General features: G+C 38.5%; 1 protein-coding gene across 4 annotated transcripts; it reads left to right on the top strand.

Moving 5' to 3' along the window:
• The first annotated feature begins 123 nt into the window (after window positions 1–123).
• On the top strand, window positions 124–27862 carry SCG5 (secretogranin V). Of its 4 annotated transcripts, XM_072930151.1 has the most exons (7): window positions 186–269; window positions 539–759; window positions 1437–1669; window positions 13568–13717; window positions 16704–16816; window positions 21518–21571; window positions 25201–27862. In XM_072930151.1, exons 3-7 carry the CDS (start codon window positions 1438–1440, stop codon window positions 25294–25296), a joined length of 645 nt encoding a protein of 214 aa, XP_072786252.1. In that variant the 5' UTR covers window positions 186–269; window positions 539–759; window position 1437; the 3' UTR covers window positions 25297–27862. The 4 variants fall into 4 exon arrangements, with proteins under 4 accessions (XP_004174513.1, XP_072786252.1, XP_072786251.1 ...); XM_004174465.6 differs by lacking the exon at window positions 539–759 and having other exon boundaries at window positions 124–269; XM_072930150.1 differs by lacking the exon at window positions 186–269 and having other exon boundaries at window positions 471–606.
• Window positions 27863–27945: the final 83 nt, after the last annotated feature.

Genomic DNA, 27945 nt, shown 5'->3' with positions numbered 1-27945 from the left:
AAATCACAGCAGGAAGACGGATACTCTCCCAGGAATATATAATACCTTATTTCTGTCACTCTTAATGCATCAAAACCCTTCAGTTTCATTTCTAGACTGTTAAGGTAAAAAGGGAGGTTTTCAGTATTCCCCAGCTTAGTGTCTCTGTGAGCCAAAGCCCCGCAGGAGCTCGGTCGCGGCGGTGCCCGCGGGCAGCTCCTCCCGGCCGTGGCTGCGCACGGAGGATGCGCGGCCGCGGAGCCGCCGCAGCGCCGCGCTGGGAGCGGGAGGTGAGCGGGGCTGCGGCCCGGGGGCTCCGTGCGCTACCGGGCTGCCCGGGGCCGGGAGAAGGGACGGGATTACAGCCCAGCCGTGCGGGGGCCGGCGGGGATGCTCTGTGAAAAGCAGATCTTTGCTCCGAGGCGGAGGCTGCAGAGGGCGATGGAGCGGGAGGGCTGCGGGAGGAGCGTGGCGCGGTGGGGGAGCCGCGCACAGGCGTAGCGGGGAATATTCCCAGCGTTGGCGTTTTCAGCCATTTTTGCCTCAAAAACGTTTCCAGGTGCCTTGCGCCGGAGGCTGGAGTATTGGAGCATCTTTAAACGTCTGGCGTGAAGAAATCAGGGAGCTGTGCGTGTGTTAAGGAATAAAAGGGGAACTCGAGGCGGGTTTTGTTTATCCAGGGGACTGGAAGTGATGCATTTTAATCAGTCTCTGGTGTGAGAGGGAAAGGAGCTTTAAGAAAACAAGCATTCTGATTAAAATTCAGCCTATCAGAGGACAGTAAGTGGTACTTGCTTGTTACGGGTTTTTTGTTGTTGTTGTTGGTTTTGGGGGGGGTGTTCCTAATTAAACTACAGCCATTTAGTGAGAGGGATTCAAGGAAACAAACGAAACCGATTTGCGTCAGGTGGGAAAGACGGTGCATGTGACATCGAAAGCCTTTTGTTTTAAGGCGCAAACAAAATATATCCAGGTTGTTCGGCAGTCTCTTATTGTTGATTTTTTAGGCAATACAGCAATATTGCCTAAAACACATCCAGGAAAACACAGTTCCTGAATGAAGAATTCTTAGCTTTTAGACCAGAGCTTTATAAATAGCATAATAAACATGGAGGGGGTGGATGGTGGAGTGGATGATGTATTTCTGTCAAATGAAAAAGTGGATTCATTTTGTTTGCAATGACTATTAATTACCGTGATGGGAAAATGCAAATAAGCAAATTGGTATTGTAGTTTGCTGCTTAATATTTCTTTTAGAGGAGAAGAACATATCCACCCCTTTCCCTCCCTGGCTCCCCCCACCCAGTTTCCAGCTGGCTGGAGTGCCAGCAGCCCCTAGAACCTGTGGTAGGAAACTGTGAAGTCCAATAATAGGATCAGTTGTTATTTCAGCCACACGTATAGGACTTTCCCCCCCACACTATAATTTATAACCAAATATTTTTCTTTTCTGACAGGATGAAAGTGGCTGCCACTATGATAACTACCTTGCTTTGCAACATGGTATTTCTGCTGGCATTTGGATTGGCTTCAGCTTTTAGCCACAGCCCTCGGACACCGGACAGGGTTACTGAAGCAGATATTCAGAGGCTGCTCCATGGGGTTATGGAGCAATTGGGCATTGCCAGACCCCGGGTAGAATATCCAGCACACCAGGCTACGAATCTTGTTGGTCCACAGAGCATTGAAGGTAGTTAATTTCTATTTTGAGATATGATTAATTTTTTATGATTAATTTTTTTTAAACTTGCATTTTATTCTGAAAAAATAAGCCTTTATGTTTTTAGATAATGTCTGTACAAGGTTTCGCATTCTGAAGTATTCACCTATGGACTTTCCATTGCATATTCACACTGTTAGCACTGGCTAATAATTAATTCTGTGTGCAAGTGCTTAAAAATTCAACATGATAATAGAAAGGGAAACTAAGGGAGAAGGAAAGAAAGAGGTTTTAGAATTATTGTGTCACAGCAAAACAGGGTATTCATCATAAATACCGTCATGGAAAAGTGGTAATTCACCAACTGCTCTTCTGAGTTACTCTTCTGTCTTCATTGGGATTTTTTGCCTGAAAGTAATGGACAGTAAAGTTGGGTGTGAAAGGCTTATTATTTATCAGAAATTCTGAGCTGCCAGAAGTGTTGATTTCCAACCACTTTTTAGACTGCAGGTTTCAGTGACCAATTTTACAACTGGGTTCATTTCATGCCTGCGCTCTCATAATTAAGTAAACTGTGACTGGGATGCATTTGTTTCTCATTTTGACTAAATGCTGCATCTCAGCATAAAAAGAACCCTCTGTCAGTTAGATCTTAATAAATTTAGTGTGTTCCTACAGAAAATTGTTTTACTTAACAAAGGGTTTTGGTCAGAAATAGCCCCAGCAGCACAGACGGGCAGCACTGTTGATAGCTGTCATTGCCATCAGCTTCAGCTGAGCCACAGCTCCAGAGGTACCACTGACTTTCAAAAAGCCAAGAATTCACCCATTGTATTTGTACACTTGCAAGCAACATACTGTCAGGAAAAATTAATTTTTATGGCTGTGGAACCTGGAAAAAAATTTAGGCTGCCATAATATAAACAAGTTTACTCTAGCAACCTGATTATAATGAAATGTTTTCAAATTTGAGTGATTATTATAATAACATTTTCCATGTTATTTCCATGAATAAGAGCTTAATTATTTAATACACAATAAAAATATTATTGGTGTTAGTTCATAAGCAGATTTCCTGATCATACTCATTTTCCATCTCAGCTTTCTAATTTTTTTCTGGTGTTAATCATTACTTTAAAATGCTAAAAAACAGAGGGTGGATATGTTGCAAGGAACTATACATGATCATTCCCATCCTTACCTTCACACCCACCCTATCCCTTCCCCCCTGAAAAAGTTTAGGGTTGACTCGGCTGTAGAAAGTGCAGTCACAAAAATATTATATACCAAAGAAAACTAAAAAAAGGACACTCTTCAGAAAATCTATTTAGTAGCATATTCTCCCTTTTTGAAGTGAGCAGATAGTTTTCCTGTTGATAAATTTAAAAAAAAATACAGCTTTATTGTTGATGGATAAAAAAAAGCTTGTTAATTGAAAGAAATTTCTGCCTTTTCTTATGTCAAAATCTATAAACGCATAGCTTTTTTTTTTTTTTTTTTTTTAATCCTTAACTTTGCATTTGTCAATTTACTGTTACTTCAGATCAGGCTGCTAAAATAGGAGTAGTGTCTAGAAAATGCCTGATAGAAAGTTTAATGTACTGGGAAATTACCGTGAAGTTTGGGGAGGTGCAGAGGCAGCGAGAGCTCTCTTCCTTTGCCAGGTAAGTGGAATAGGACAACCACGTCCCAGGAATGGGACTCTGCTGCTGATTCCCTGTGCTCGTGTACTGCAGCCAGCAGATGGTGCATGGCACAGCGGCGTGGCAGGAGCCAAACGGATCCTGCATGATCAGAGTCAAGTGAAAATTATTTTAGTACCTGAGAGGGGTGTCTTGGGAGCAGCTGTTTTTTGCTGGCCACTTAATGGATTTCTCTTTCTGTACATCCCGTGGTTCCAAAACATAATAAACTTGTATTAACTAGTCTAATTTCTCTAGTAATATTCACTCTCCTTGTCAATTCAGCTTATCAGAAAGCTATACTGGGATCACTTAGCAGTATCTATAAAAAGACTGGAAGACATAGAAAATCAAAATAGGAATTTTTAATGACTACCTGTGTTTCTGTCCTTATTGTTCCTGAGCTATATTCAAGCTTTGAATAGATAAGAAGGGGGCTGCATCTGCATTAAAAGAGAACAAAATAATAAAATAAAGAAATGCATTCAACATTGCAAAAAACACAGAAGTTAATTTTTCTGTCAGGTTGGGCATTTATGAAGTAAGAGACCACACTTTTTTTCTCTTTCCATGAATGCTTACAATTTTGTGCCATTATTTAAGGTTTTGGTGGTTTGGTTTTTTGTTTGTTTGTATTTTTTGTTTGGTTGGTTTTTTTGGTTATTGTTTGGTTTTCAGTCGTTTTCCTTTTTCTGAGGAGTGGAAGGGAATAAGCATATAATGTAAATTTCAGGCCTATTGTAACCTGCATAGGACAACAGTAAAAACCTCACTTAAACACATGGGGGCACCAGTAGCTCATCTTGAGCAGTTTACACCACTTCATAATTGGAAAAGGGGAAGTTCCGTTTTCCTTTTGCAAATATCATTGCCTACCATAAATTCACTACAACAGAAAGTGTCTTGTGTGGTTTGTTTGTGTTTGATTTAGCTGTTTTTATTTCTTAAAACCACCCAAATGAAATAATTGTTGGTAAAGACTTCAGCGCAGCGCCTGAAGTCTTCAGTCTGCAGAAGAGGCATAATGCTGTCAACCTCAGTGACAGCATCAAATGATGATTCTTAAATTGTGATTGTTTGCAGGTATAATACCATGCCTCTTAGGGAGGCTATTGATTCTCCTGCAGAGACTCCTCATAGCTACTGGAAACAGGCTGGGGTTTATTTGATTATTTTGAAAGGAAATAAGTATGTTTATTGTTTTAGAAAAATGTAATTACTGTTTGTCAGATTGAGATGATAAAATTCAAGAGAGTCTGGAATATTATGCAAGTATGTCTACTAACAACTGGTGATCAATGGCTTGTCAGCACGGTCCTTGTACAAATAATACTCTACAGCAAACCTACTGTCCATAAAATTATGTAGATTACTGATTCATGATAATAGTGTCTATTTTATTTACATTTTACTAATAAGAAAATTAAAGGTTTTCTTATTAATAAATAAGTGTATTACTTTGCTGGCTCCCCTGTCCTGCAAGACAAGTATTTTTTCCTACAAGAACAGTAAAATTTTTGTATTAGAAAGTTGTAAAAACTTTTGCTGATGAATTCCCTCATTAAACTAGTTCAGAAATGACCTTTGCACTCATTCACTTTCTGGCTAATGAGTGCTATGCTTACACCCAAATATATTTGGATTTCCTTGGGTGACTCCAAGTAGTAATTGTACAATATCTGGGGGTCAGCAAACACAGCAATGTGCTGGCTGCACTCTCTTTGCTGCAGTTTGGGTGCTCTGTGCCAGAATCGAGGGGGAGCAGTGTCAGAATGTGGGGCTGGCTGCACAGGGCTGACCTGGGGCAGACCTCCCACAGCCAGAGAGGCTGATCTGTTTGTTGTTGTGGTTTTTGGTTTGTTGGGGGTTTTTTTGTGGGTTTTTCTTTGTGTTTTTTTTTTTTTTTTTTTTTTTTAAATTATCTAAGTAACATAGCCCAGAAAATATGATTTCAAAATTTCATATGGACATCTCAAATTTTTAAGATAAAATGAGAGTGGCAAACTTACAGTTTTTTATACAACAATATGTAAATATCTAGATTTGTATAGATTTGACTAAAAATACTATTTATTCAACAAATTGTAGTGTTAAGTGTAGCCACAATTTGAGTATCAGGCAGTGATGCATGTCGTAAGAGAGGTGCATTAGAATGCTAATTTCTGAATTTAGAAGCTACTGATGGTGCCAAATGACAGCAGTGGCTTGCAGTGAATTTTCTTTATCTGAGTGATATGGCAAAAGTCTGTGAAAAAACTGCACATAAAATGTTTGCACCTCTAACTCCACAAACAGGACGATGATGAGGTGGTGTGACTTTGTTTTTATTAAGGAAGAATCTTTGAAATTTGGCCTGTAATATTCTTGATTCTATATGAATTTATAAGCCATGACCAGCAGTGAGTAAGAAAGCCAAGGTGGTGTTTGTGCTGCTGCATGGAGGTCATGCCAGGTTACCTCAATGTGTTTCACAACTTTCCCTCTTGAGGAGCAGGATCCAGCAAAGGCAGTAGGTATTACCACTATGAATTCTGCCACAACTGAACTTTGGGAGCTGCCCTTCCTCGGTGCCTCAGAGCTGCAGAAGGGGTGCAGGTGCTACTCCTGTGTTCTCAGTGGGGCTGGGAACATGCAGCGGTGCTTGTCAGAGTACTCAGTCAATGGAGAACAAAAGAAGAAAAGAGTATTAATCCCCATTTCTCTCTAGATCTGTTATTTGCAGGTGGATCTGACTGAGGAACCTATTTAGATTTGAGGCTTTGAAACCTTTTCTTTAAACATCCTCCTCTTGTGATTGCAGGAGAGTGTGCAGGCATCACATACCTCTGCTGAGGAACTGAGAAGATAAAGTGACTCCAACTCTTAAAACCTCCTACTAACCACTGTTATGTGGTACAGACTACTGCTGCTATTCATAAAGTCATCTTTAAAAGATGCCACCGAAGGAGAACGAATCCCATCTCAAGCAGCTTTTGGGGTGGAAAGATGGCAGGTCTGTAGGGATTTAGAATTAAGTAGCTTGTCATCTACCTAAAGATAATTAATCAATTACAACGGGTTTTGTAGCCACAATTATTTTTTTGTACATGTTAGTAGAGGGGAAAATCCAGTAGGAGAGGTAAGAAAGCTGAAGAGGAGAGAGAATATGATAGCTTCTGTATTGTCTGATGCTTTATAGTAACTGTATTTTCTACTATTGGCAGAAAGTATAGAGAAGTTTCACATGAATCTATAAAATTTTATCTATCATTGGAATATGATCCCAAAGTATTTTAAAAGGTCTATGAGTGAAGGTTGGCCAAATTATGATGAGCTCTTGTTTTTAAAGATTTTTTTTCTCTGCTTGTCTCTCATGCGGAGACTGAGGGGAGACCTCATTGCAGTCACAGCTTCCTCATGAGGGGAAGAGGAGGGACAGGCACTGATTTTTCCTCCATGGTGAGCAGTGACAGGGCTCAAGGTAATGGCCTGAGGTTGTCAACACGTTGACATTAGGGAAAGATTCTTTGCCCAGGAGGCGGCTGAGCACTGGAACAGGCTCCCCAGGGCAGTGGTCACAGCCCCAAAACCGACGGAGTTCCAGAAGCTTCTGAACAATGCACTCGAGCACGGGGTGTGACCCTTGGGGATGGTGCTGTGCAGAGCAAGGAGTTGCACTTGATGATCCCCGTGAGTCCCTTCCAGCTCTACATATTCTGTGATTCTGTGAGCATGCCAGGATTTATACCTTTCTGCATTTTTTCTCAAAATCAGCTGCATTTCCCATGTTCCCACCTGAATTTTAAATTAACTTTCAGGAAGAAAATACTTCTAAGTTTACTTGGTTCTGTGAAGAGATATTCTAGAAATCTAGAGAAGAGGAGTTTACTACTCTTCTTGATTTTCATGTTGTGCCAGGTGATAGGATCTCTGGCACTCTCTAAAGGTTTCCAGAGCTCTTCTCCCTGTGCTTGCCATGGTGTGTGCACTCAGCTGCAGGGATGAATGAGAAGAAGAATGTTGTCAGCTGCAGAAGCTGGTTCTTCCCTTTGGGGTGCTTTAGTACACCAAGTTAGCTGATCTGAGCCCCTTTTGCAGCACCAAAGCGTAGCACTGGGCCTGGTCTTACCTGCCAGGGCTCTTCATCTTCCCACTCTATTGTATCTTTGTTGTGTGCCAGTGCTTTTATCCAAGTGCAAAAGAATGATACCATCTTGACTGGGGTGGCTTTGCATGGCAAGGCTCTGCTTTTGGAGTTCTGAGCCAGTCCTGGCTCACCAGGGCAGAGGCTGGAGCCTTCTAGCTCCACATTGGGAATGCTCACAAGGAGGACGTTTGGGGCAGTTGGGAAATCTGCCTTGTAGCAGCTGTCAGACAGGCAGGGGAAGGTTTTAAACCTGCTGTTGAACCACCTGGGACTTGGAGCCACCTGCATGGAAAATTGAACGGAATAAATATGGATGGGGAAATGAACATGAAAATTTTGTGAAGTTCAGTGGCACAGTAAAGACAAAAACATGGATCTTCTGGATCTTCTGGTGTATCCAGGCTTCACATAACAGGAGTGAAAGGAGTCTTTTTCTCTGAATGTGTTGACATTGATGGAGCATTTGGACTTCTTGTGCAGCTGGTGTCAAGTGACTAAAGTGCCAGTGAATAAAGTGTTACAGTCCTTCACTGGCACATTTACATTTATAGACTAAAGTAATGTCCCATCCCTCATGGGATAAAGGAAGTCACTGTTCTCCTTTGGCTGGTGTTTCCCATTGCCATGTGCTGCACACGTGGTCAGTAGCGAGGTTGTGCTGTGGCAGTGACAGGAGGGTGCAATTTGCTGGCTTTGTTTGGGTTTTTTTTTTCCACTCTGCTGGTGTGTGGTGGCTGCAAGGCAAGGTGGCAGAGGGGTCCCTGTCTGTGTGCTGCACGATGCACTGTGCGTGTCACACCGTGTGTGACACTGTGTGTCAGCTTCTTCACACTGTGAAGTGCAAAAGCCACTGCTCGGCTGAAGGACAAGTTAATACAGTCCATTAGAGGACTGTTCAACGAGGCAGGCGTAAGAGTTTTCTTTTTTCCTTTTTTGCTTTGTCAGCAAGTGGCTGCTGGATTTTTTTGTTGTGTATACAATTTGAATAATAATGACATGTAAGCTACTGTTATAAATTTATTGTGAGAGCATTATTTTGGTCCTAACTATTTCACAATAAGAGCCTTTAATATCTTAAATATTTATACTGTTTGCAATTAAAATTTTGGATACAACTGAATTCTTTGCTGAAAGCAAGGACAGTAATTGTGTGATGTGTGTGCTTAAGGCTTTAGAAAAAAATGCCCCTCTGCAGAGAAATAGAAAATTAGTCTTTGTAGTTTTAAGAAACTTTGTGTCATTAAGGAGAAGACAAGCCGACTCTGGAATGTCTGAGCATATATAGCTGTAGTGTTTTCGTGTTTCTCGAGGCATGCTCTTGAATGGTTAAGGAAGTTGGCTAGGTTTGCATTTTTCCATTCTTTTTTCTCCTATGGTTTTTCTCCTTCCCTATTCTCTTATTTAGCAGCTTCTGTGGAATAGACACAGAATGTCTCATCTCAAAATGTGATAATTTATAATTTTTTCAGTTCTTCTCACTTCCTGTGCTTAATCAATTTCAGCAAGCAGGGTAGGACTCTCTAGGATGAAGCTAGCAGAATGTAATTACAGCATTGGGGCAGTAAACCCTTTGAAATTTTAGAAAGGGTAAGGAAACTGTAAATGCATTTTCTGCATTCAGGATTTTTTGAGAGTTTACATGATAGATAGCCCTCCAAATAATAAAATGAAAGAAAAAGTAAGTTTGTGGACGGTGTCCCAGTTTAACTTATAGTAGCACTGGGAAGAATTCTGTCAAACCTGCCTTCCACTAGGGAGATGTTCCTTTTGAATGTGACAATGACACAACAGATGTCGATACAGCAAGGTGACTGGGGATAAAAGTGCAGGATAGTATGGGAAGCTGTCACTGTGAAAGGAAAAAGATGTATCTCTGATGTGTTTAGGAGACACTGTAAACAATCTTGAAGATTTTTCCCAGTGATAAGAAGAAATAGTCCAGAGAAACAAAAGATTTTGCTAAGTAGGGAGTATGATATTACATCTCTGATTAATATGTATATTCTCAAATGGGATAAGCTGTACCAGGCTTCCCTTACAGCTCATATGTGGTTGGAGTTTGTACAGGTTGAGATAAGAGATGTGATTTTTGCTCAGGGAGAAGATCCCCCTGTGAATCTGTGAGGTGTCTGGACACTCAGAGGTACCTAGTATGACTCACTAAGTAAAAGGCTTTAATTTGGGATTTATTTACTCACAACACATACTCATGATCCTTCCTATTTCATATCTCCATGCTAAGATTGGCCAGACTACCTCTTTTCTGAATTTGTAATTGAGGAAACTCTATCTTCACTGTGACATGGGAAATTATTTCAATGAGACTGAAAGGCAAATTTGTCATCTTGTTTCTCTTTAAATGTTCTGCAAAAATTTTTCACATTTGGAAATCTATTCTCATTGACTTTCTTGAAACTGACTCTTCTGGGGGCAGCTCCGCCTGTTTGTTTTACATGGAGGATTGCTCTCCACAGATTTGTTCCCACTATGTTTTGCACTACCAATAGATGGGTAGCAGCAGGTAAAACTTCAGTGGACTAACAGCATTTCCACTGGATGTGTTTGATCAGGGAAATATTCAATACTTGCAAGAAATTAGTTGTTCTTTATGTTTATTTTCCCTTTCTTTTTTATTTTTTTTCTTTTTTTCTTTTTTTTTCTCCAAGAATGGAGTTATGTTATGTTGTTTGCATGGGTGGCACAGTATTGCTCTTACAAAAAAAAACAGCTGAAATGTATGCACTTTAAACTTTTCATCATTCCAAGGATCTCTAACTGAAATCAACTGATAAAATACTTTTCCAGAATTATAATAATGGTGAAAGGCATTGTTTCTTTTTGTTTTCCACCCTGCAACAGTTCAAGACTAGTGTTAGATGACTACATATATGCATATATTTTAAATTAAATTCAAAGCTTACTTAGGACAATGCTGATCTTAGCCCAAGAGATAAACCTCTAGTTCATCCTGCAGGAATGTGAAATACCTAATAATAAATGCTCACAAAAATCCTACGCATGCAAAGGAGCTGATTGTTTTGGAGCGTTTCCTTTGCTAGTATGCAGCACAGAAAGGCCTGTTCATATAAGTAAGGAGATATGGAAAAAAGCATAGGTTTATCTAGCTCATCCTTTCTCAGTGCAAGGGTATTGTCTGTATTACTCTGGATTTTTGGTAGTGCAAGTTTGAATAATTTAACAATGGTGTCTTTCAGGATTCCTTTGGATAGGAAATGATGAAAAGTTTCTTGGTATTGTGTTGCCTTGTCTTTTTCTTTCAGGCTCTGCCTAAGGTTCAAGAAATTGCTCTTCTGCTATTTTTGTAGCTGACTGTGCATGTTTGTATCCCAATATTTTGGCTTGGTAGCTGCAGTGTATTTAATCCTAATATGTTTCTTTAAATCAGTAATGTTATAATACCAAAACTAATGCAACTAATGAGAGTTACTGTACTTAATACCCCAATTTCATATATTCATAGCATTTAATTTTTGTTATTGTAGTCTTTGCTGTGTGCACTATTTATCAGAGTTTATAAGGAATAAGCTTTGCTGATGTTATTAAATCACTCAAGTGTGCTAAATTATGGCACCAGAGCAGGTGCTATTGTCTGCAGCTCTTTTGGAAAGAAAGGAAAAACCCTCAAATGATCCTGGATATTTATACCTAAAGGAAACAATCCTTTATATTAATATAAAAAGATTGGTTTGTACTCAGTCAAGGGAATTCTTGGCAGTCAGTTTAAACTTACATGTATATATAGCACACTGGAGCCTGCTAAGTACCTCTGTTTTCTTTATGGATGGAGCTTTGGTGCCAAGAGGTCTGCACCGCATGCAGGCACAGATAGGCTCCTCTCTGATGGATTGTCCCATGCTGAACCACATTGCATACGGGATGTTCAAACACATATTGGTTCCGTAGTTTACAGCAGAATCATAACCTGATACTTTTAAGTACATATGTGTAATCGATCTTCATGTGAAGGAACTCAGGACAAAATAAGTATTTTATGCTGTATATTAGACATTATATTAAATTACATTAGATTAAATTTATGTTATACTTTTTTTAAACCTCATCACCATAGTGTCATTATGTTACAAGCATGATCTTTGAGTGGGCTATGGACTAAAGGTATAATAAAGTTCGGAGTGGGGATAATGCTCTTCTGGTTTTAGTACCAGCTCTCATGGTCAGCTACAAGCGAAATTCCCAACAGAGATGCAGTTTTTTAATAGGGGTAGATATGTTTTGTTACATATCTGTAAATCTTTTCTGCAACACTGCATTACAGAATAACAGACTTGTACTTGAGGGGCAAAATTAGCACATTGATTAGATTTTAGTCAATTGTGCAAATAAAATGGAAATAGATGTGCTTATAGACTGATTTGCTTTATTCTAATGCCAACATCCAACTGGTCATCTGCAAAATTAATTTGCAAAATTTGCCTCAACTGCCACTTCTCAATGTAGAAATGAATACAAAATTTGAATTTTGTATTTGAGTGCCTTCTGTTAGCAATTTTTGCAAGTGATTAAATTAGCTCACAATGTTTGGCTGTATAAAAGATGATTTAGGCTGTAATATTTATTTGTAATTTGGAACGGGAGTACTTGAATGATTCTTTTGGAGCAACTTTCATGTTCAGAGACTTTATTCACATCTTCTGGATCTATGTATAATAAATAAAATTTAAATAAGAATATTTGGTGATAACATGGCAGTTTTGCTATTTACCCAAGCAGTTGTGTCTGCATTCACTCTTAACTCATATTTTCCAATTGTTCAAATTCCTTTTCCTCTCAATTCATTGTTAGTAGAATTTGTATGTTGACTGTATGTTGTTATCCCTCCTTATATAGGGCTTAAAAAAAATTACTTTGCTGTCACATAACCATCTCCATTGCTGCAGTGTGTGTGGTGGCTGTCTTTGTCAGGAAAAAGAACATGCTTGAAACTAATGTTTTATGTCTGAAATTCAAAAGAATAGTGTACAATAGTATTTTAAAAACTCCACAAGCAGCTGGGGTTTAGCCTGTGGATGCATTTGGCCAGTAAGGCATGCATAAAAGATCTGGGACAGATAATTATTTGTAGAGAGGCACAGAGAGAGAGAGTGGCCTGAGCTTGGTTCCCAAATCTTCAGTGGAAGATCTTACTTGTCAAAAGCAGGCACCCAGCTGAGGTGTGTGTGAGGTGGCCACAGCAGAGCAGTTTTGGGTGCAGTTGCTCAACACAGCAGGCCCATCACTGTGTCCTCTGCCACTCAGTCACAAAACCTGCTGCACACTGCTGCTGTAACCCTGCAGTGATGTTGCTCTGGGTCCCACAGGGAAAACGCAATCTTGTATGTAAAAGTGTGAAGTCACTGCCTGGGATGCTTTGTAACACACTGACTACTGTGGACATATATGTGAACAAGAATTCCCGTCAACAACAGGGACTCTTCACCACTTTTCATCATTACAACAGGAAATGCAGATTTACATTTAAGAATTGGTTTCATTTAAAAATATTTTTTCTAAGTGTACACAACCAACTTTGCTAGAACACCCTGGGGTCCCTAAGGACCTTAATATCTTAAGCCCCTTTGGGACTTTATTTATTAATGTATTTCTAGGCTGTTCAGGTAGTATTTCTTTCTACAGTGTCATTAACATTGTCTTCCTGCCATGATGCTGTCTTGCCGTATCTTCTATTGTTAGTTGCCACAATGAACTATGGCAGTAACTATGAACAATGTTAGTTGCCATAGTATCAGTGACTGAAGATGATTGTGCTTCAGATATATAGGTTTCATTTTTTGTTTTTCTTCACATTTTCTTGCCTAAAACTTTCATAGATAAGGAAAAAAAAACCAACCCTAAGACTAATAATGTGTGGCTGATTGTGTTTCCTAGTTTAATTTTTAATTATCTAAGTTACTGGATTTAGGTCACATGGTTATGTTTCTAAAAGAGATGCTTGAAATCTAAACTTAGATTTGTCTCCAAAATAATTATATAAGTAGGGAGAGAGTTTATATTTCAAATTGAAGTGTAGATTACTTTACCAGCTAAAGTACTTACGCTTTTAATCTTGTGAAACGATTGTGCATAAATTGTCTTTGCCAGGTGGTGCGCATGAGGGTCTCCAGCACTTGGGTCCTTATGGCAATATCCCAAACATTGTGGCTGAGCTGACAGGAGATAATGTACCAAAGGATTTCAGTGAAGATCAAGGATATCCTGACCCTCCAAATCCCTGCCCTATTGGAAAAACAGGTAATTCAGCTGTACCCTTTGTACCTGTTCACTGTACATCTTCTGTCTTTCAGCACTGTACAACCTGTGATCAGAAATGAGGGTTTTTTTTTTTTCATTCTACGCCCCAGGAAAAGAACTGTTGAGAAATTGGGTGTTTTAGTGTTTCAGATAAGCTTCTTTTTTATATATGTTTTTTAAGAATACTTGCATATCCTGTATTGCTGTATGACACAGGAGAAGGTGGAAGAAATCATCTTGATCTCAGAGTAGAAGATAGTGAGATTTATGAGAGCATCATGTTCCCAAGGGAGTTCATTTTTAAGCTGGCCCCTGAAAAAAGTTACTCTGTACAGGTGAGATTTACCCTTATTTTAGAGACTTTCATTGTGCCAAGAGGAATGAAAATGTCTGCCCTGATCTCCAACCCAGACCGTGAGTCAATATTTAAGATACCTTGGCTCCAATCCATGCGTCTTTACAGCTCACTGAGGGTGAATCTGTGCCAAGAAATGGCGAGCTGCATGGCTGTGCCCCACGGCAGTGCAGGCAGTGCTGGCAGGCTGGCTCTGGCAGGGCTGGCTCTGGCAGGGCTGGCTCTGGCAGGGCTGGCTCTGGCAGCGGGGCGGCACAGCCTGGGGCAGCCCGAGCGGTGCTGGGACACGCAGGGTGTCCCCAGGCTGCAGCCACAGGCTCCAAGGCAGGTGGGGATGGTGCCCAAGGGTCCCTAAAGCAGCCTCACATGTGCATGATGTGCACATACCCTGAGAGAATGGATCTCCTTCCTGTTACTTGAGCCAAGGAATGACTTCCAGTACTGAAAGCAGTAGTAAAACACCCATTGGCTGCCTTGGGACCTGGAACTGGGAATGAGAGCTCTTATTTTTCTCTCATTTTTTATTTGTGAGCTAAGAGATACTTTCAGAATGTTTTCTGTTTAGTCTTCTTTTATGTTATTTGGATAATGCAGAACAATTGTCAGTATTCTTATTTAAAAATGTTCTAACTAGCTTAGAATTAATAAAAAATAATATTTGTTATGAAAAGTTTTTTTCACTGTGAAGTGTTTTTGCATTTCATTCAAAAATTTGACAAAATTTCAACTAGTCCTCCCTTACTGTTTTCTATTACAGCCCATTTGGTGATGATGCCTTCGTCTCTTCTGGAGTAATACCTCATCTTCCAATTTGTTCACTATAGCTGTAGTCTGACAAGTTGCAAATTATGGCTTTAGATTTTCTCACACACACAAACACACATGTGAACTTTCTGTCTTCTGTGCTTGCCCATTAGACTTCTGTTCATGATTAGATAAATAAATTAAAAACATGGCATTCAGGGAAATGCCTTTGAAAATCCCTTCAGTTTTTCTGTCTTGGGTGAAATAAAAGTTGTTAGCTAAGCTAATACAGTCAGATCTGTACAGAGGGGGAATTTGCAGGGAAGTGCTGCCTGCTCAGATAAATGGCTCTGTCATAGGTATGCTGTGAGTGAAGATAGTATCTGCTAGGATTAGAGTAAAATGTTTTTCAGAGCCTTAAATGGAAATTCAAGTGGTAACTGTATTATGCATACAAATTACCAGAGGCCTTCCTCAATCAGGTCTGTGGATTTGCTTAATGGAAAACAATTTTTCCAGTCACTGTCTACATATGCACATTCCACAGCAGGAATACATAAGCCCAGAGCATTTGAGTTGAAGACTTTTGGATTAGCAGTCATAGAGGACACCCATGTGTCCAGCTGCCCTTTGTATTTTTTACCAAAAGACACAAATACTCTGAGGTGTACCACACTTCTGTTGTTACCTGTTTCTCTCTTGATACAACCTTGCCTCTGATGAGACTGAAATTATTTCTATATGTTTTAATAGTTTCTGAGTTACTTAGCCGGTATGAAGACTTTTCCCCTGTTTTCTATTGGCAATTTAATTTTTTCCCAATTCCAACAAGAAAAGAGAGAAAGCTGGATCTGTTGAACTAAAAATAACCTCCTCAGGTCATTGAATCAACTCAGTTTTAAATTAAGTCTGTACTGTTTCCCACATCTGAGAGAAAAAGATGATAATCCATCTGCAAATCTTTTTACATGATGACACACAAGGACAGAAGGGGAAGTCCACAGGTGTGTGCTCTGGAGTGCTTGTGTTCTGGCATATGCAGCTGTTTCAATGCCCAGCATCATGCCCTGGCTGGTAGGATCTCCTTGGGTATGTCTGAGAGGAACTTGGACTGCAAACTCCCCGTGCTGGCTAAGCAGTGGGAGCTCCAGGAGCAGACTCTATCCAAAAAACTACTCTGGCCTCAAGTTACTGAACCTTTGTTTAAGCTAAAGATTACTTATTTTGGTAAAAAGACCCTAAGTTGATTTTTAAAAGGATATTATCTTGATGTGGCACTGTCTACAAAACCATCCATTCTGGTTAAAGGAGGTTTCTGGACCAATCAGATTAGTTACCAACCTACAGAAATGTTTTCATCATAAAACTTCTCTTACATAGCATTTTTATGAGATCGTACGATGCAGAAATGATTTTCAGCCAGTTTGAACAAAGTAGCAAACCAGAAATGGAGCTCCAGGAAGAGCTACTCAGTGAAAGAAATTCTCTTTGCTCACAGCACTGTTTTACCATGACCTTCAAAAGTATTGCCTTACCAATTTCTAAAATGACTTGTGAGCCTTTAAAAGAGAAAGTAATAACTCTTCTGAATCAGAAGAGGATGCAATTCTAGGTAAAATCAAGTGCAATAATTAAAAGAAAAACATAAAGGAGAGAAAGAGCTTAGAAACTAAGCTCTTTCAGTTTTCATTAAGTTGTGAGGATTTTTTTTTTTAATAAATACATTCTGAAAAATTTGTTTCAAAAGAAAAAAAAAACTGGTATTTTCTAGTCATCCAGTTCTTTATGTTTTTTAAATTGCATTATTGCATTTAAGAAGTTTGCTGACTACTGTGGCACATACTGTGTATTTCAAAGCTACTAAGCACTCAATGCTTTCTTTTGCAGTTGATGATGGGTGTCTAGAAGACACCCCAGACACAGCAGAGTTCAGCAGGGAATACCAATTGCACCAAAACCTTTTTGATCCAGAGCATGACTATCCCAACAGGGGCAAGTGGGTGAGTACAGGCTTCTTGCTTATTTTTTTTGCATGTGAAGCTGGGTATTGTCTGTCATGTGGGACACTGTGAAACCATGAGGACAATATCATCCTTAATGCTGGAAAAATGATCACCCTAAGGGAAACTTCTCAAAAAGTTTTGCCCTGAAAAATAGAAATGGTGCTTATGACTGACAAACGCCCCACAAAAACAGAAAGCAGAATTCTTTGTTCTGTTTGCCTGTCCCAAAGTGTGACAGCTTGGCAAGTGCAAAAAACCACATTTCAAACTATGGTGAACATGTAGCCAAAATTAGTGCAGATCTTAAGATTTCAAAACATAAAATGGCCCTAATCTGAAAGAATACCCAGGTTTAGTGACTATTTGCTGTTCAGCTACATATATAAAAAATAGAAAGAGAATACAGATAGAGTTCAGCAGCTTAAAACACCTTAAAAATATAGGATCATACAAGGACTGCCTTAAGGAATCCTCCCCACTTTAAGGATTCTGGAGGACTTGATGCTGCTTCTTCCTCTAATCAGGTTATGTGCTGTATCCTATTGAAAACCTATTTGACACATCACTTACAGTAAACACAGTGAGCTACACTAAGGGCAAAAATCTTGCTTTGAGCATACAAGGACTTTAATAACTGCAGCTAGACTCTTTCTGCAGGCTAGAGGCTCCAAAGAAAGCTCTGCCACTTAATCTTGGATTACATCAGTTAAAATGTCCAATCCCAAATCCATTTTCAGGCGCCAGGAAAACAATAACAATGATCATAATTTATGCTTGTAGAGCAAATAATGAAATCTCATTTTACATTGTTATAACACTTCACTTAAGATTGCACTAAACTGGTGCTCTGTAAGCATATATCGATAAATGGACATGTTTGGCAGTCTCTTCTCCTGCTGTAATTTTGAGACAATGATTCATGTCCATAATCAAACCAGTGTAAGATTTATAGTCTTAATTACTTACGCGAGTGCTAAATTTCTGGAGAGAATCATGCCAAAAATCCAGATTTTGGAAACTTGTTACATGCTAATTAATTACCATCAAAGGTTTTCATTTAAAAAACACCAGATGGTGAACGCTCTTATTTATGCCAGATAAGGCTGTTAGTTTTCTTATTATTCATGACTACTTTACTTCCATAATACCATTCTGAAGACTACAAAGGCACTTCTGTAAATCTTTGGCCTATAGCAATATTTCAGAATCAAGCATACATACTGTGTTGTCATCAGCAACATATATACTTAATAAATGATAGTAAATCATTTGTGAATCCTGGCCTTTTTTTTTGTATTTCCATCCATCACTACTAATTCAGGAGAAAAAGCTGCTCATGTATGGATTAAAGCACTTTTAGGTACTAAAAAGTAATCATATCTAGCTGACGCTTAGCCAACTCCAGATCTTTTTAATTAGAGATGAAACAGCTGGTCATGTGCATGAGCAAATACTCTGCTGAGATCCAGGAGAACAACCCTGATTATCTCCTAATTGCATATTACTACATGGTAAAAATATAAATACAGTGGTATCTTTTTGGGCTGGAGTTTTTGTTTTTAATTCTCTGGAAAAAACAGGCAACCACTCTACAAATTAGCTGTTTGCTTATAAAGCAGAGCTGAAGTAGATCAGCTCTCTTAGGGCACTCACCATTGTCTGCATTAAGTTGTAAATAACCAACACAGGTGGCTGTGGGCTGCCTAGTGGGTAACTGAGTATCCTCACTCTCCCACTGCCCCCAGCACCTAAAATTCCCTCTGTCCACAACAGTTTTTTCCTGCTTCTCCTGTTGAAGAGCCTAGGACCAGATGCCCAGGGGCAGTGATGGCTGTGTGCTCACAGACTGTGTTTGCACCAGCTCTTGCCAGCTGAGTGGGCACCAGGCTGTCATCACCAGCTGCATCTCCTGCAGCCAGTGTCTGCTGGACCCATGGAGGCTGGCATGTGCTCCCAGCTCTTGGGGAAGCTTCTCCCCAGCCTTTTCCTACCACTGTGTTGTTGAGGAAGTTACAGTTCCCAGTGACTGGTCCTTTCCAGGAGCCAACATGCATTCCTTAGTGTAACCACAGAAAAACCCAGATTATATTAGCAGGTCAGAAAAAGAGGACTTGCTTGTCCTACTGGGACAGAAACAATTTGGTTGGCTTGTTTTGGTGACAGACTGTCATGCTTGCAAAGCTGTGGGACCTCTGCAGTATCCTGTGAATAACACACATTTTATAAGGGTCAAGCAAGTCTAGAAGCTGCCTCATGCAGTGAAGTGTATGGTTATGTAGATGCTAAATATTAAACACTGCTAATACATCTGCAGATACAAATATATAAATCATAATAAATATATACTGGGTTAGGAGTGGGAAGAAAGGGGAAGAATTTTTTTGTCTTTGAGACAACACCCCCTAAATCAATATGCTGGCCTGTGAGAAGTCTCAGGAACAGACTGTGTTTATAGAGTGAGATCCACGGCTTATACTCCCCTCCTCTCTCCTCATATGGGGAAAACATAGAGGGGACAGTGGAAATAGTAGTATTAGTGAATTTGGAGTTTTATATCTGGTGTACTACTATAGTTTCTAAGATTTCAGAGTTTTTTCCCCAGTTTAGACTTTTCTGTATAGGACTCAGACACTTTCTGAGTGTGCCTTTCTTGCATCTTGCAAATTGGCTCTTTGGATGGTTTGAAGAAGTGTTGTTGGCATCCAGAAAGACTTGCACAAAGAGAATTTACAATATATGATTTACAATCAAATCTAAAACCCTCTTACATATTTTATTGGTTTAAATCATTTTAACTTCTGATTTTTTCCCACCTAAATCCCAACTCTAATCCAAGTAGCCAAGAGGATGCAAAGGAAATTCCAGGAGTGAGGGAAAAGTAGAAAACCACATGCAGCTTGTCTCTCTATATGTATCTTTAACTGTAGGTTAAAGAGGTGTATGTTTAACTGAAGAAAACTCTGTGCCTTCACCCTTAACAAAGGATGAACACTTCAGGGGCAGATTTTGGTGGCTGATGAGGTCAGGCCATTACGCAGTGGAACATATTTTCAGGATTGCTATTATCATACCAATATGTTCTTAGCTCATGCTCCACAACCATATTTGCTTTGTACTCCACATAATGCTACAGTGAGACTAAACAAAAAATGGTTTCCTTGAGCAGGGACACTTCAATTGTAAGGAATTTTTCAGAATGACAGAAATGCTAACTCTAGTAGTCCATACAATTAGTTTTATTTCAGAAACACCCTTTTTCCTCTCATGAAAGTACAAGGTCAAATACTTTACAAAGAGAAGCCTTGATGGTGCTTTGTTTTTTAAGTAGAATAATTCACGCATCCTTGAGTTTCTTTAAAATGTTAAATTTAAGTTTTCCTGAAGTGAGCTTGCATAAACGACTAGCCAAGAATGTCCCCCTTGGCCAACTTCATCTCTGTTCCCTTTTGGAACAGCTCAGACAAAATAACTGAGGTTGGACAAGAGATAGGCCTTGTGAATTTGAGGTTTAATGGACACAAGAAGTACAAAACAGACAATTTTGGCAGATTTCATTGTAACACTTGAAAATGTTTGTTTTTTCTCATATCAAGGCTGCAGAGAGAGTTAGACGTGTTTGGTGAATTTGTCTCGTGCTAGAATTACACTTTCTATTTATATAATCAATGTTAGGTCAGTTGTTTATAGCAGAATTAATGGCCTTGTTTATATAGTCTTCTGCTTTTATACATATAATTCTTCTCTCCTTCCATTTTCAGGTTAGGGTTTGGTTTTGGTTTTCTTCATAACACAGAATTGAAACAAAATGTGTTGAACATGTGTGTGTTATTCCAGACTTTATTAGAATTCACTACTCATAAGAAATACAACAATATGTGGATGCACTTATGTAAACTGTGGTCAGAGGGGGTTTTTTGTGTTGGTTTTTTTTTTCATTTTCTTTTCTCATCATCGTAACTTTCTCTTCTGCCAAGATGTTTCTGGCAGTTTTTAAAAGGTTTGCCATTAAAAATATTATAGACCAAATGGTTTTTAGAAGCTTTATTGAGGGCACTACTTAAACAAAGGAAGAGTTGGCGCTGAACTCCTTTCAGCAGAACTTTGCACTGGGAAGTGTTGATATCTGGAAGGGAATAAGCAAAGACAACAAAACAGTTGGAATGACGCCTATTTCTGTTTTTAAAAGGAATTAGAAAATCACTTGTAAAGCAATTTTTTTTTGATCCTGTTCTTGTGTCACCTCAAATGTATGGAAAGATATGCCAAAGGCAAGACTCCTGCTCCCTCTCCCTCACAGTCTTATTTTTCTTTTTCCTTCTGCCTTTTCTTAAAAAAAAAAAAAAAATATATATATATATACACACACACACACACACGTATATTTTATACCATGTATTTATACCGTGTATCACATGATGAGGAACATCCAGACTATACAGCACATGCTTGAAGCAGTTATTGCCTGAACATGGGGGATAACATAGTGGAAAATTACTGGCTTTTAAATTGTTGATTAGGCTGCGACTGCTTCTGAAGAACTGCAAATCTTAGTAGGAATACACAAATACTTATTTGTGGTTTGTTTCTCCCATAAAACTACACACTCTAGACTTGATAATATTTAATAGAAGAAGTAGTATTTTAAAAGAGAAGTGTAATGGATTTGATGGCTCTGTTGTTTTTTTTTTTCCTTTCCAGAGCAAGAGTTTACTCTTTGAGAAAATCAACGGTGGTCCAAAAAGAAGAAAGAGGGTAACTATCAGAATATTTCACAGCCCCTATATAATCTAGAGACCTAACAAAAATTAAAACCATATTGTTGAAATGAAGAGATAGTCTAATGTATTTGTATTATACTTTAGATGATGTGTAAAGTCAGGGACTCTCTGTGATAAAATCCTATAGCTGGCTTCAGGACTGAACACTGGTTACAAGACTTATTTTTCAAAATAGACTCTTACCTTCAGAAGATACACTGAAGTGTAGACCATTATAAAACCTCATATTGTCTGTCTTTTAAAATTGATCCTATTTGCTTAAAACCATTTAAAATTATTTAAATAGCTCTAAAACAGAATTTGAAACTTCCTACTAAAAATATTAGTAAATTTAATTACCACTATCTATGTGTGTGAATATATTTTTGGGTGTAAATAACACTAGAAGTGGTTCTTTATCTGATCTACTTTAGATGAAACTCCTATCTCTGTGTCCCACTTGCTTGAAAGACAGAGATTAAAAGGTTTTCACTGTTCTGCTCCTGTAACAAGGAAGGCAACTGACATAGAGAGATTCTGCACAGTCTGCCTCATTAGTCCCTCTTTTTTGGTAGTCAGCCTGTCTTTTATTAAAAAAGAAAAAATCCGTTTCAGGAAAAGTTGACGTCTTTAGCTTTGCTGCTGGTGTATTATTTTTACAAAAAGGAAAAGTTTAGCTCTCTGCCAGCAAGTAGCTTTTCAAAATATGACAGCACAGTTTATATTGTAAATTAAGTAAATATAATTTAAAATAACATGCATAAGCGAAGATGATTTATTTATTTATTAACTCTCAAACTTTAAATCTTTGCTAGAAAGGGAGAAGATCAGTTGATTTTTTTTTGATTCAGACATCACTGGCAGTTGGCACTTCAACCATAAATGAATGATCTGACCTGAGCTTAGTATCTGCTTCATGCTTACATTTGATTTTTGTGTTTGTTAGTTGAAGAGTAAAAAAGGGCAGTCACCTGACTTTAATTTTTAAGTAAGTAGAATTTACTCTGGAAATAGTTCAGCAGAATATTTATTAATAGCTAGAACAGCATGTTAAAGTGGAATTCATGCAACATATACATGAGGGAAAAAAGGAAAAAAGAACATTTTTTTTCGGTGAGCTGACTGACATAATTGGATACAAAAAAAGTAGAAGCTGGAGATACTTGACAGTTATATGGCCAGGGGTAGCCCAGAATTTTGAAGGTGAATTTCTTTACAGCAGACTTATCCTCCTAGCACCAATATGTCACTTAATGCTAAATTCACTAGAATTTAAATTATTTTAGGGTAATACTGTAATGATTTAATGAACAATTCAGAATCTCCACTTTATCAGCAGAAGAGTAATCTAGAACTGTCAGCAGCAGAGTGTGTTTTTCTAGAAATCAAGAAGTCCAGTGGATTCCCCTCCTGCCTTTTGTGCTCCCTGCCACTCCTCCATGCCTTTCTGCACAGACATAGTTTTGGGATCTGGCAACACATTGATTTTTTTTGCATCTGAACTTCCCCATCTGAGGTTAAAACAAGTCCTGTGTAACAGTGTACGTAGTGACCCTGCTGTGTCTCTCCAGGACTGTAGTGGAACAGTCACAGAGGCACCACTGAAGTCTAGAAAACCACATCTTCTAAGCACATGTCCCTGTTCATGAGTTCATGTGTACCTCTGTGAGCACAGTGCAAGCCTGCTTACACATATCGGTGTGTATGGCAAAGGCATGTACTCACCATTTCCTGCTGTGTCCGCTTCTCTGCAGCACTTGCACTGCCAGACAAGGAGGTTTACAGGGACATCTAATTTTAACTAGCAGTTCTCCCCTTTTTTAAATTTCTGTGCTTGCAAACAGCCCTGTCCAAGTGTCAGGACCACTTCTGGGATCGCTAAGTTGCCGTGGGCTCAGAGCGGTGTACAAAGGTGCTCGGGGGCTTGCATTGCTTTGAGTTGTACACAGCTGCACAGGGCTAAACATATTTTAGTGAAATCAGCAAAAAGTATTTTGCTTTATATTTTGTGTTTTCTTTTGTTTATTAAGAAGGATTCAAAATTCTATGTAGTCTCATTCTCTTCAACTTTATTTCAAAATGTAGTAAGCGAGTACCATTCCAAAAAAAAAAGACCAATTAATCTTCCTTGGAATCTTCAAATAATTCCTAGAAGTTTATGCAACGGTTGAATTTCACTAAATTAACATTAAACAGAACTTCTTTAAACAAACACAAACAAATCATTTACATATGTCTTATTTCTAACAATTTAAAGCATTGGAGTTAGTTTATTTTCAAAGATTTTTCCACATTCAGTTTTGGTTCTTAATATTTTTATGTTTTCACTTGCAGCAGGCAAAACCCAAAACCCAACAGAAGTAAGCAAAAGGGCTGCTCTGTGCTATGACTAAGTAATAATGATAGCATCCACAAATCTGGAGAAACCCAAGGGTTTAAACTTGAAGACAGATAAACCCGAAATGTTTTACAGAGATCTGACAAATACTTGGGATAGCTGAAAATAAATATTTCATGCCCATTATGAATGCTCTTTTTTTATTATTATTAAGTTTTGATGAGAGAAGCACAGAAATGTCTCAAGAAGAGTAATTTCTGTGACACACAGCCTGACAAGAATCGGGAGCTACTGGAAAATGTGCATTCCTCTGAAGTTTGTGCTTAGGCAAACAGTTTTTATTAGCATCAAAATCCTTCACGCTAGAATTTTTGACTGTATCTGTGTGAAGGAGACAAAATACACTTGAATTTTGCTTACACTGACACTGTAACAGGCCAGAAAGCAGGTGTAAATGATACTTAATACTGAAGCTCCACTTAACTGCTTGCCACCTTGCAAATACAATAAATACATTTGACTCCACTAGTATAGATAAAATTCAAGCATAGGCTTTCTATGTTACTCCATCTATGATCTCCAAGCAGTTTGAGACAGGATCTGTTCATCTTCAGCCTCACGTTGTGCTGCTTGCATGGTGCAAAGTGAAGTTCAACCCTCTCCAGGAATCTTCTTTCCAGCATTCCCTTGTTCTGGCAGTGCTGTGAGAGCCATTTTCTATGCCAAAACTTTGTTTGGCTCTGCTTCTTTGCCAGCAGTTTTTTATCTCAGCATCAAGAGAGGAAGCAAGGAGGGGTTTCCTGGAGAGGAGACAGGCTGAACAAGAGGCTTTGGTCAAACTGGAATTGTGGTCCCTAATTTGTATCCCAGCACAATGTCCATTAGGGACTAGTGATTTAAGCTAAAGTTTACCTGTACTTCTCTAACAAGTTCTGTCCTGCCTCAAGAATTAGGGAGTTAGAATTGCTGTTGTTTCACTGCTGAGCTGAGGAAAGGAGGAGTGAAGCAAGAGGGTAATGTTTAATTGAGATTATTCTATATTCCTGATAGTCCTCCTTCACTTGTATTCCTTTCACTGGACTGAATTAAATTTTTGCGCCAAAAAAAAAAAATAGAAACAAAACACTGGTTGACTTCTAGATTTAATTAATCCCTGGAAGCATTTTTTTTCCTAAGACTGTAAATATCTGACAGATAAGAAATACATAAATATGTTCACTAATTCTACTTACCGTTTATCTGCTTCCCTGTTTCTAATAAGTTTAAATAATTTAAATTTTTTTCAGAGTGTGAACCCCTATCTTCAAGGACAGCGACTGGATAATGTTGTAGCAAAGAAGTCTGTTCCACAATTTTCAGATGAAGACAAAGGTCCTAAATAAGTACAATAAAAATGAAAGATAAAAACTCATGCCATCCTCCTCTAGATCACGATATTGCTTATATATAATCATCTATTAAAATCTTTGTGAATGGTTGCATGCTTATTATTTATATAATTGTAGATGAAAAACAGCTGTATTTATAACATCATGTTCTCCTAGATGATAAAAGTGTGGTTCTGCTTTTTGTTAAGTTACGGTAAAAGGACATTTCTGTTGTTTTTATTTTAGTCACTGAGCAAACTTTAAAAATGTTAGTCATTTTTGATAGCTAATGTGAGGTAACTGGTCTTAATGAGAAACTTGTAAATAGGAAGATGAAAAAAAAAAAAAGCCAAGTTTGACTCCAACATTTAATCTTAAATGTTACTATGTTTGACACATGAAAATTATAGTTTTATGTTTTGTTCACAAATATTGTTACTTAGCAAAGACAAAGTATTTATTTTACGCAGAGATTTTTGGCTTTTGGTCCATTTTAATAAACATTTAAGCAATCTACAAGGTTTGCAAAGTGACATTTTCCAAAATATTTCAGAGGCTCGTTTGTCTCTGTTATTGCTGTGCACATTTAAAAATTAAAGAACTGTTTTTGACTGTATTCACTGAAATATTTTTCTGTTAGTTTTAATCATTCCATGCCCACAGCTTTCTTGAACACTTGAACATCTTCTTTCCTTATCAATGGAAGTGTTATGTGAAAATTAATTTGCCCTGCTGTTCTTTGTCTTAGTAACTGTAGCATTTGTGCATTATAGTGTTGTTGAATTACGAGTAAAGATGAAGACATTTGTCTGTGTTAATAAGGTTGTGTCAACAACCTCTGAATCTAAATCCAGGATGTGAAGGTCATTACAGTTGATCTTCTGAAAAAATATGCTACTCTAATACCACTCGTAGCTATCATTGCTCTTGAAGTTGTTCTGGGAAGCTTAAATTGCCTTTTTGCCCCTAGGAGACTGAAGAACTTTATATTCCAGAGTTCTTCCTTTCTGAAAGATGAGAACACACCTAAATATTTCAAACCATGTGAATGGACCACTGGAATTATAGAAAACAGCATTAGCTTACAGCTGATACTACAAATAATATCAGGGAAATTGTGGGGGGGAAAAAAGTAGTTTCCTTCCCCATCCTGTAGAGAGATACAGGGAAATAATGATGACCTCTTAGAAAAAAGAAAACAAATAAGAAATTAAGGTTCCTAGCTATATAAAATTAACAGGATAGCACAAATAAAACCATTGGTGGCATTTGCTTTTTTTGTCCCATCACTTAGTTATTTGTAATAAATTATGTATGTAGAGAATTGGCCCTCTCATGCCATATATGGTAGATTGCAAAATTCTAACATTTTGGAACAGACTATCATGTCTTTCGTCATACTTCCTTTAAAAAAAAAAAAAAATCTTGAAGAGAAAAATGAATAGTATGTCATAAAGTGGAGTTTATACTCACATAAGACACAAAAATGAGGAATTTCGATGACTCACAGAGCTCCTTTGGCTTCCAGTGGCCGGAACAGGATGGGAGCAGTCTAGCCGTTCATGTGACAGAACTTGTATTCTCTGCATCTTAAGCTTACTCTTTTTATCTGCACTCCTGCTTAGTCTTCACACAGGTATTGAAAGCTTCACAGCTACAAAGGTTGCTCCAAAACTAACAAAGAGTCTATATATATCATGGCATAAATCTGACATTAAAACCTACTGATGCCCAGTGGCCCAGAGTGTGTGAAATGGTCATTCCTTCCAGCTAACCCTGCTGCCAGCCACTGATGGAGCTAAAAGGCTTCCAGGCATTTGGAGGCTAGACTGCCATTCCTAAGAAATTGGTGTTTCTTCAGATCCTTGGCTGTTCCATTGATACTTCTGAAGTAATCTGAGTTAGTTACATTCTGTCCTTATCGTCCAGTAAAATCCATTTGAATCACAAAAATGAAGCCATCATGGTGGCAATTTATTTAATATTTTAAGCTCTTTTTAAGGACAAGTGCATAATAAAATGTCTGTACAGTAAACAGGGGGCTTGAAAAGGGAAGGGCAAAAAAGCATTGCTTGCTTAATAGTATCAATAATCCCACATGTTATTTTGTGAAGCACTCCAGGTCACTCCAACCCTGTGTGGGAATGTGAAATCCAGCACTGCAGAATGGCCAGAACAAGGACACCTGGCAGGCTGCCTGCGGACTGCATGCCACCAGAGAAGCTGCCCCTCTGTGTATGATAGATCTACACAGTGCAGGCAGAGGAAAAATACCACAATTCAGACCTGGTTTTATCCTTAAATACAAGCAAAGAAAAAACCATCTTTGCACAAAACAATTACGCGTCTTACAGGAACTGTCAAGTGTGTGGTGGTGAGCAGCTGTTTGCTGTGTTCATCAGGCAGCTTGAGTGTTTCACCAGGAAGACTCTGCAGTACTATTGTGAAATTTTAATAAAATATAGCTATTGCACCATGATAATAAGATTCATTATTCTAATTGTAGTTTCATGGCAGAGCTGTCTTTTGGTACTGGAATTGGCTAGTCCCATATAGATTTAAAAAAAAAAAAAAAAAACAACGACAAAAAAACCCAAAACAAACAAACAAAAAAACAACCCAAAAAAATAACACCAACCAAAAAATCAACAAGAAAAAATCCTT

This window comes from Taeniopygia guttata, chromosome 5 (assembly GCF_048771995.1).
Source record: "Taeniopygia guttata chromosome 5, bTaeGut7.mat, whole genome shotgun sequence".
Classification (NCBI taxonomy): Eukaryota; Metazoa; Chordata; class Aves; order Passeriformes; family Estrildidae; genus Taeniopygia; species Taeniopygia guttata.
This window is presented reverse-complemented; position numbering and strand designations above follow the sequence as displayed.

Excerpts from the sequence above, each read along its gene's own strand:
- SCG5 (XM_004174465.6), top strand. The coding sequence starts at position 1,438 with ATGAAAGTGGCTGCCACTATGATAACTACCTTGCTTTGCAACATGGTA. Across the intron at positions 1,670-13,567 it reads TGGTCCACAGAGCATTGAAG|GTGGTGCGCATGAGGGTCTC; the intron begins GTAGTTAATTTC and ends TGTCTTTGCCAG. Across the intron at positions 16,817-21,517 it reads ATCCCAACAGGGGCAAGTGG|AGCAAGAGTTTACTCTTTGA; the intron begins GTGAGTACAGGC and ends TTTCCTTTCCAG.